General features: G+C 39.8%; 1 protein-coding gene across 1 annotated transcript; it reads left to right on the plus strand.

The window, feature by feature from the left end:
- Window positions 1–797: 797 nt before the first annotated feature.
- LOC127753028 (WAT1-related protein At5g64700-like) lies at window positions 798–3,908 on the plus strand. The gene is made up of 7 exons (XM_052278482.1): window positions 798–988; window positions 1,637–1,699; window positions 1,827–1,940; window positions 2,038–2,278; window positions 3,171–3,329; window positions 3,409–3,560; window positions 3,703–3,908. Exons 1-7 carry the CDS (start codon window positions 798–800, stop codon window positions 3,818–3,820), a joined length of 1,038 nt encoding a protein of 345 aa, XP_052134442.1. The 3' UTR covers window positions 3,821–3,908.
- The last annotated feature ends 6,593 nt before the right edge of the window (window positions 3,909–10,501 follow it).

The raw sequence follows: 10,501 nt of genomic DNA on the forward strand, positions 1-10,501 counted from the left end.
GCGCGTGGCGTTCCGTCCCTGTACGTGTGGATACCGGTAGAGGCGCCGCTGGTTTGCGGTGCTGATCGGCGTGGGAGTACGGCGAGGAGAACGCACGAGGAGAAGAAGGTCGAGCCGGTGCGATCGACTACTTCCTCTACATCGACACGCGCTACTTTGCGAGAGTTCCTTCGACTTCTCAGCGTTTTCTTCCGCTGCGCAGCGCGTCGAGTGGTAACAATCTATGATCTAATACTTGCATGGTTCCTGGTTTACGCGATAGAAAATTTTGATTTATGCTATCGTAGTCTACGCGTATCCCAACACGTGGGAGTCGTTCTTGGCACATCTGAGTTGTATTGGTCCTAGTATCGAATTGAGAATTCGATCTAATAGTGGAATAAAGACAAATGAGATTATCCAAAATGGTCAATATATAGAAGGACTGAACATTCTTGTTGTACCTCAAAGTGAACATCCTGGACGTCCATTGTAAATTTGATGGCTAGATTAATTTAAGATGATGTGGCAGGCTGTGGGAAGAGAGATCAACTTTATAGATAGGATACTAGAAATAGCACACTGAATACGTTTCGCACGACTAAATAGTTGTTGAAGTAACGCCTCTGGGTATGGAGCTAACTAAACTGGGATGGCTTCTTAACGGAACGTCTCATACTTGCACTCTTGCTTGTCTATATCTCCTCAGTGAGTGACAGCTGGGACACTGGAGAAGAACTGGAGAAAGTGTATCCGTCTTGCTTGTTGCATCATTAGTCATCTTCAGACATCCTGTTGTGAGAGACATTAATTGGGGCATGATGATATCCTCAAGCTTGAAGGAATGGCTGCCGGCTATCTTCATGGTGATGCTCCAGACCTTCACCGCCGGGAGTCTGATGCTCGTCAAGGTGGTGGTGGATGGCGGGTTGTTTGTATGCACCTTACTGACCTACCGATACTTGCTTGGCGCCGTCTTGGTCATCCCCTTTGCAGTGTCCTTCGAGAAGTTAGCTCCCGTGTTGCTTGATTCTTTAACTTTTTTTCTCATCTATTTCATATTATATGAACAATATTGTGTATTGTATGATTCTGCTATATCAATATCCTTTGATACAAAAGATATTGTTGTAGCGAATTTAGCATTCAGCCATCAGAATACTAGAATACTCAGTTAGGACATACTGAAGCCGAAATTCCACGCATATTCAGAAGTTAGGACATACTGATCAAATCTGTAGTTCTTGGAATCAGTGTTTCAGTTGGACAAATCAAATTTAACGGCAACTACTTGAACTTTGATTTTGTATTTTAGACAACAACTAGTACTTGATTTAGTATTTTTCTGATCATCTATATCTAATACTCCTTTTGTTTTCTACTAGATGACGTTGTTGACTTTTGAACATATGTTTGACCATTCGTTTTATTCAAAAATTTTATGCAAATGTATAAGATATAAATCATTCTTAAGAATAATATGAATGGTCAAACGTGTGACAAAAGGTAACGACGTTATCTATTAAAAAATGGAGATATATTGTCACTACTCTTCTATTCTTCTTGTTATCGATCTGCGTACACTAGAAATGAACATGAGTTCTTGCTTCTTAAGCCCTAATATGTGGCTGTTGTTTCTTTTAATGTGTTGTTCAAGTGGGAAGCTGAAGGAGCTTAAGTTAAAGGCATTCATATGGATTTTTACAAGCGCATTAGTAGGGTGAGTACATTCAGTAGTCTACAACTAGTAAAACCACTTCATCAATAACTGTTACGCTTTAAACCGATAGTTCAACTTCTTGTACACTTACATTCCTTAACCAAATTCATTTTCTACTTACATGCAGATTCACTGTTCCTGGTCTGTACTACATAGGCCTGGGAGATACATCACCAGGATATGCAATTAACTTCTACAACATCGTCCCAATCGCAGCGTTTATCCTGGCTGTTCTTTTCAGGTATATATATCTGACAAGATAAAAACATCGCCGTAAGATATGAAGGAAGAAAATTGCTACAAAATAAGAACTGTAACTATATATGGCTCTGTTTCAGAAAGGAGCCACTGAACATGAGAAGCATAGTGGGAATCATCAAGGTGATCGGGGCCTTAGATTGTGTTGGAGGCACAATAATAATCAGCCTTTACAAAGGGAAAGTGCTTCACATGTGGCCTACCAACATTATTGGCTACCACCCAAGCAAGGCAGCAACTGCATTTGGGCACCACCACATCCGTGGAACCATCTTGCTCGTCATAAGCTGTTTAAGCCTTGCAGTCTGGTACACAGTGCAGGTCAGCAACTCAGTTACCACTTACGAGGGAATTAATTTCGACATAATATTATTTTTTACTACCTTCTTTTTTTATTATATATACTTTCTCTTTTTTAAGTATATGACACATTTGACTTTTAAACATACGTTTGAACATTTAACTTTTTCAAAAATTTTATACAAACGTAAAAGATATAAGTCATACTTAAAATAACCTTTAATGATAAATCAAGCCATCACAAAATAAATAATAATTACATTACATTTTTAAATAAGATAAATAGTTCAAGGTATGTCAAAAAATCACCAGCCTCATATTTAAAAATGGAGGTAGGATGGCACAGTTGGCTGTCATCTCAAGTTTTGTCCAGCAATATTTATTTAATTACTTAGTTAAGAAAAGTAAAGCAAGTACCAATAGATCTTTCATCAAAAAGTACTTTAAGCATATTTAGGGCTGGTTTTGTTTGAGGTCTAAATTGCCCTTATCAATATTTGGCAATTTCAATAGTGTTTAGTGTCTATTTGTTTTGGAGCCAAATTTTAGCATGTCTAAGAAAATAGGCCCTTTCAATAGTTAACTTAGGCTATTTTGGCTTCAATCTAAACACAACTTTGACTTACCAAAATTAGCCATGCCAAAATTTACTAAAATTTGGAATTGACAAAAATTGGTAAGCCCAATTTAGGCCACAAACCAAACCAGCCCTGGTATGTTTGTCGACACAAATATTTCTAAATAGATAAATACTCAAACAAAATTAAAAAAAAATGAACAGCATCGTATATTAAAAAAGGAGGTAATATTTAGGAGCTTGTACTTATTGTCGTGCACTTGTCGGCAACTACCGAAATATGAAGTAATCTTATGTGCTAATGATGCAACTTGAATGCTGGTTTTGGTTCAATAGGCTCAGATGCTGAAAGTATTCCCTTACAAGTATTGGTCCACAGTTGCTACATGCTTCGTTGGGTGTATCGAGATGGCCATTATAGGGGTGGCGATGAACAGAGAAAAGGCGACATGGAAACTGAAATGGAACATGAGCTTGATCACAATCATCTACTCAGTAATTATCCCAGTTGTTTCAGATGTTCTGAACTTGATGCATGTACATCTCTGAATAATGTGCCTCTTCTTCATTTCAGGCGATACTGAACACAGCTGCCAAGTTCGTGATGATTTCATGGGTTGTCACGCGGCGAGGACCAACCTACCCGTCGATGTTTTGTGCTGTTTCAGTGTTGTTCACGACGATTCTTGACTTGCTGCTTCTAGGCCATGACCTCTCGGTTCGAAGGTACAAATTTCATTTCTGCAAACATTTTTTTCTTTTTCAGAAATGATAACAATGGTTCTATGTGAAATCATCTGCAAATGATATGTTCTAGTTAGGGATTTGTGCTAATTAACATAACTTTTTTGTGATACCATTGATGTAGTATTCTTGGAATGTTACTGATCCTTGCTGGGCTGTATCTTTTCCTCTGGGGGAAGAGGAAAGAAGTGGTGCCTGAGACCACAGAAACCCAAGGAGGAGGTGCAATTTCAGACCGGTGATAGAACCAGCGAACTACCATCCAACGTATGATTGATTTTTTTTTAGATGTATGTAAGAAGAAATTGTTCTAAACTAGTGTAATTGCTATGTATCTCTGTAATTCTATATTAGAAGATATATGTTAAGGTAGTGTCATTCAGGGTAGTGTCATCGATGACTGGTGGCACAAAAAAATTATGAAATTTCGAGATTTTCAGAACTTTTTGGCACGAAATTATTTAAAATTTTAACAAATTTTGGATGAATTTGAATAATATCCAAATTCACAAAAATTGAGAAAATCTAAAAATTTTGGACGACATAGTTACTTGCTGGTCTGGTGGGTCGGAAATTACAATCACTAGTGAGCGTGCACGTGCAAGGCACGTCGATACCTATTGAATGGAATCAAATTAGAAGGAGACTACTGAGTCTTGATACTAATAAAAATATACTTACTCATAAATATGTGATTACTCCATATAGCTCTAAAAAGAAAAATACGTACTCATAAATATGTGATTATTTCATGTAGCTCTAAAAAGAAGTTGGATAATTCGTCAAGATTGCTTTCAATTGATCAAACACGTTGGAATCTTCAATTTGAACAAAATTCTTTCTAAACTAGAACTCAAATTCCTTTACAATGGAACCGACGTCAAACATCAACTTTCAAGTATCCTTTCATTATTTTACAAATATTACAATTTAGGCAGGCTGAAAAGAAAATCAGAGACCATTTATCTATAATATGCTTGTTTTGTGAGAAAAAAATCAACCGATTTTCAATTGATCTACACCGCGCTTCTGAGTTCTTACATGCATATCCTAACGGCATAGATTGGCCGATGGCAGCATAAGCATACAAAAGGACATATACAACTATAATTACACTAAAAAAATGGCATAACATGAACTATTTTTTTTATTTAATAAGATTAACACGGTTTCATTTCCAGCATGTGCTTGCTGCCGACGTTGTTGGTTGACTACTTCCTCATGCTGAAGTAGACCTGGTAGCTCTGCAAGACTGCAACGCCCTACTCGCTGAACACCCGAAGTCAGTGCATAAAGACCATATTTTCTTGTGTTAGTTCGTGAGCATTTGTCAGTAAGTTTAGTTCATGCCAGCTTCTGAAGTTTCTAAATTCATCATCTTTAGCTCAATATTACCTCTGATGAAACAAGACGTGGCTTCATAAGCTGCTGCCCCTCCACACGCAACTGCTATGGAACCATGACAAAGTGTTCTGTCACCTGTTATTCTGGTGAGAACTGTCTCATTTTGGAACTGAATCTAGCAAGGACAGTAATTTGGACCTGTAGCGCACATATTATGAATTTTGATACTGAAACTTCTTACCCGAGCAACAACTCATTGTAGGCCCCTGAGATGTTGCTTTGCAAAGTCCTCATGTAGATCTATATATATACAAGTTGCAAAATGAAATTATTTTGATTAACAGTATATGCACTACTGAAATAGTGATTGCAGAGCACTATATGAATTGGCATTAGCACTCCAAATATTATGTAGTGAATCAGGCAACATGATGTACCAAAGTTAATTAGAACTTAATCGAGATTCCTTATGAATTACGATGTGATTCAGATATTCTATTAGAACTTAAGTGAAATTCCTCTTATATGGTCAATATTCTTAACCTTCCTGTGGTTGATCCAATAACTGAAGGACATGCATGTAACGTTGGCGTATGTGTTGCTCAATTCGTGTGTGTGTGTGTTTTAAGAAGGGGGCTTTTTAAGATCATATGCCACCTAATCACTACTGAATACAGCACCGAATAGAAAAATGTAGACATATATGCATATTTGCTACATTATTTATCCAATGAGAGTAGATAATTCGATATACAACTCAAATTATTAATATAAGAAGCGAAGCTATTTACCTGAGATGCTATTGGACATCTGCCATTTGATAATGCAAAGTACCAAGGTGACTTGATAATTCATGCCGAACAATTGATTTAATCAGCATCTGACTTGATTGCTATCATAATTACTTGGTCCACTTTTATATTCTACTTACCTTCCTGGGTTATTGTCCAATTTTCCCATTTTTCATTCATCGCCACATCACAGCTCAGATTTTAGCCCCCTTTCTTCATAACTTGACCACCCGTGTACTGCTATGGCAAGTCCACCGCCAATAACATGTCAAAGGGCAGCTGACAGTAGAATAAATCGAGGACGACAGCATAGAAAAGGATAACACACTCTAGGACCATGGATCGATTGATTGCCATGATGGCTAACTACATGAACCATTAAAAAGCAGAAAATAGTAAAATTGGTTGTCCGAGAAAGTGGATGTTCAGAGTCCAAGAAGATAGAACAATACTCCAAACTCAGGGTATTAAATGCAGATGAAGGAAGAGCATATTTGAACTCCATGAGAGGAGTTTATGACACCAAAACGATTATGGAGAAGCAGAGTCAGGCAGTGCCACTGTGGCAGCGACCAACGCCACCAGTGCGACCCACAGCCTTTCTGCCCCCCGCTGGAAGGGCAGCAACGCCTCGTCGTGGCCCCTGAGCATGACTGCATCCAGCCAACCAACCAATAGCTGTGGTGAGACATTCTGTCTTGTTAGTGATCCAGAAACATGTGGAGAGCTGACAATACAGATTTATATCTGCATAGTACAAAACATCAAAACATTTAGTACCAAACAAAAAGAAAAGGCAGCATGCCTAAAGAATTAGAGGGCTCTGCAAGAAAGATTCAGATGGATCATGAGAGAATGGCGTTACGAATCTGCAAACTTATCAAAGGTCAATACATGATTTGCAACTGATTCGTTGAGAGAAAGATGAGGAACTGCAAAAGGGTGACATGCATATTTATGATCGGGGATGGCAATGAGAAAAACCTAGATTGTTTGGAGCTTTGAGCTTGAGCCTACTGCCAAAAATTTTAGCTTAATCAACAATGTAACTATGTAAGGGCTAAGCCGGGGAACAGAAAGCTAGTAAACTTATTTCACTGCACATGCCCTTTAAAGTTTAGGATGGTGAACTGTAAGAAAAAATATTCTACCTGATTCTTTACTATCACTCTGACTGACTGCCAGCCTATAGATGTACTCCCTCACAGCCTATAGAAGTTCAAGTACAGTACACGACCATCTAAGCTGATTAGGCACTACAAGCATTTGGGCATAACTACAGAGCTTAGTTTTCCAAGCTTCCTTAACAAGTCAATTGATACAACAGTCAGGGTTTCGCTTATCGATATATAAAATCTATCCGAGGGTACCGATAAACGGGATTATCGGAAATATCGGAATTTTATCGGCGATACGAAAAAAATTTCGGACAAAATTTATTAAAATTTGGCTGAATTTGTGCATGAAATCAAGTAGATTGTATCTAGATCATTTGGTATAGAAAATAACATATATAGTATGTAAATAACCAGTACAAGTGCAAAATATCATATAGGCAGTACAAGAACACAATGTCACGCATGCATAGTCCATTAGATTGAGTTGAACATGACAGATTGTGTCAAAAGAGGGTCATATATGCCAAGAGAGGGTCACATAGCCCATAACATCTCTAAATTAGCCCATCCTGACATAACATTCAAATGAGTCTATAGTCCCAAATATCACCAGTTTCTACCAAAATACACAACATAAGTCTGGAGTCTGAAATATTACAGGCAGTACATATGCCAAAAGAGGGTCACAGCCCCAAAACATCTCTAAATTAGCCCATACTGCAGCATACAACCATACATACAAGCATAAGAACCAAATGGGCAAAATAGAGGAAGGGCATATGCTCAAATTCTGGTCCAGTACATCCATCCATAGTCCTTGGAGGCTTAGATCACTACAAATGTTGACATATGCTCAAATTCAGTCACTATATTGGATTTAAATGGTTATATAATACACATGAGGTCAGGTTTAGCTATACCTTTTTTTTTATAAGTTTTGTCTAAAAGAACCTTGACAGAAACTTTCCTTTTCCAGCTTGTTGATTTTGGGTGGAGTGGGGCTGGTTGCTCACCTGCAAAATAAGATGTAAGTCTTATTGGTACCCATTTAAATTTAAATGTTACATACACAATTGATTCATTATTTATCAAGCACACATGTATTACCAACAGGTGCTCCCCTAGCAGTAGGTTCAGCATGATCCTCCTCACCACCAACATCAACAATAGCATCGACATCATCTATGAGATGATAAAAGATGGAAAGAAAGTTCAGGATGTTGAAGCACTTAAAATGAAAGCGGTTGAAACTGCAAACTTACAATTAGCTTCACCATCACTTGAACTACTATCCCCCGATTCAACATAAGTCGGGCTACCTCGTGGAGAATCTGACACATAATCTTCTGCACTATCTTCAACATCTTCCAAACGTGCTTTTCCTTTCTTATTAGCATCACTTGTATCAAAATGAAGCTTCCTCTTAAATTGAGCCACTTCTTCATTATTCATTTCTAACTCCTCTATGAGAAATCTACTTGGGCTCGACAATTCAGGTTCATTATCATCAAATTCATCAAGAATGGGCACAGATTCACTCCTAGAGTTGCACAACCAATCCATGATTGGGTTACCTTCATCATACATAGCAACATCGATCATGATGCTAAATGGATCTCCTTCTCTTTCCTGGGCAGAATGCATATCATCAAGAAGTTGCATGTCATTTTGGAAATGCTGAATGCGCAACTTCAAGTTGTAGTGCACGTAGACCAGCTTATGGATCTTCTCGTATCCCAGCCGGTTTCTCACTTTGGTATGCACCAAAGCAAACGTGCTCCAGTTCCGCTCACAGCCACCGAGGACAGGCATTGTGAAACAACGCGGCGTGCAAGATTTTGTAGTTCTTTGTGCTCTCCTCCATATGAATCCCACCACTCAGCTACAATATACAACGGAATGGGTATGAAACAGAGGAGCAATAAAAGAAGTACAATGATAATTGAAAATCCAGAGTCAAGGTAAAACCTGCACTCATTCGACCATTAAATGCTAACCGCCGAGCCTCATCTCCTCCAAACAACCCTCTCTTTGCGATGAAGAAGTTAAATTGTTCAATTGCATTAGAGGCCTCCAACAACGATCTTGCAATCTTCTTGAGGGCTAGTGTTACAGCAAATCTTGAATTGCGTTGCCTTCCCATGTTCAACGTATATAGCACTCTCGGATCAAGTGCATGCAGTAGCTAGGAAAGCAAACAAATGCAATATGTTAAGCATGGAAATCAACATGAATAGAACAATTTTCACTTACAACTATTACCTGCAGTAATAAGAGTTTCGTTGAGAAGATAATGAAGCCTCTTGTTGACTACTTGTAGTACCCTATCACGAAGATTTTGCTTTTGACATAAATTAGCACGTATGTCACCTAAGACTGAAATCATCTTTGGAAGAAATCCAGAAATCGTTGCATTTCTTTGTTGATCAGCAAAGCGAAGTACAATATAGATTGGTTTGACAGCTGTCAACACCAATTCCATGTCCCTCCACCACCTTCTGTTTGACAAACAATCATATGTGAATGCATGGTCCTCTTCTTCCCTCCACTCACTATTTTTCCACTCATCAGACACCATCCATTTCTCAAACTGACGCTGCTTGTCCCAGAAACTTTGAAGGAAGATGAAAACAGTACCAAACCTGGTGTCAACAGTAACATATATATACGGGAAAACTTAGAAGACATCATAACTTGGTCTCGCAAGGATGGAAGTGGTGGACATGCAAAGAGCGGTGGCGTGAGGAGATGCTCGTGCGGGCTGCATTGGGCGGGCTCGATGGGGTGCAGCGGCTAATAAAGAGGAGGAGGGGTAGAGGGAGGCGAGATCTGGATGCGTGGGCTGAGGGGGGAGAGAGATATATATAGAGAGAGAGCAGGGGAAGGAACATCGACCAGTGACTCTCTCCGGCAAGATGCGACGGTGGAAGGAGAGGGCAAATGGAAATGTTGACAGAAGAAATCCGATTGTACCTTCAATTTGAAGAGAGGACCAGTTTGATGGCCACGAGGGAGGTTGATCTCCGATGGCAGCGGTTGTAGGTGGAGTTGAGGGCTGGCATCCGGCGGCGGTTTGGTGTGCGGTTGGAGGGCCGGTGGCACCGCACGTAGTTGAGGGCGGCGACGGACTAGGCGTGAAGGGACGCTGATGGATTGGAGATGCGCATGGAGACAGCGACGGCCGATGGTGAACCCGGCTCTCCGTCCCCTCGCCTGACCTTGGAGACGCACGTGGAGACGGCGACCCCGATTCTCCGCCCTGTCGCCCGGAGAAGTGCGTGGAGACGACGGGCTTGCATGGAGATGGCCGACAGCGACTCTGGCACCTACGAGAGGTGGCGGTTGCGGCGGCAGGGTACGGCGAGCGCTCGATGGTTGTGGTCCTGTGGAGACGGAGCGATTGCTCTTTTTCTTTTTTCCTTTTTTTGGATCGCTATTTTCTTTTAACCGTTGCTCCTCGACGTGGGGATCGCTAATTGCAGAGGTTGATCCAACTTCTCACATAAGCCGTTGGATAAATAGATTAAGGGTAAGAAAAGATAGGTGTTTGATGAACTGGTGCTTTTTATATTAGTATAGACTGGTGTCATTTCATCAAAGGGAAGTAGTAGAACAATGTACAATTTCAGATTGCTTAAGATGACTCGAAAGCCAAAACGCTCTATATGCT

This window comes from Oryza glaberrima, chromosome 10 (genome assembly GCF_000147395.1).
Source record: "Oryza glaberrima chromosome 10, OglaRS2, whole genome shotgun sequence".
Taxonomy (NCBI): domain Eukaryota; kingdom Viridiplantae; phylum Streptophyta; class Magnoliopsida; order Poales; family Poaceae; genus Oryza; species Oryza glaberrima.

What these genes read in the sequence shown, in the direction of transcription:
- LOC127753028 (XM_052278482.1), top strand. Translation starts at nt 798, where the DNA reads ATGATGATATCCTCAAGCTTGAAGGAATGGCTGCCGGCTATCTTCATG. An exon ending in TTTACAAGCGCATTAGTAGG is followed by an intron (nt 1,700 to 1,826) that starts GTGAGTACATTC and finishes ACTTACATGCAG; the next exon opens with ATTCACTGTTCCTGGTCTGT. An exon ending in CATGACCTCTCGGTTCGAAG is followed by an intron (nt 3,561 to 3,702) that starts GTACAAATTTCA and finishes CCATTGATGTAG; the next exon opens with TATTCTTGGAATGTTACTGA.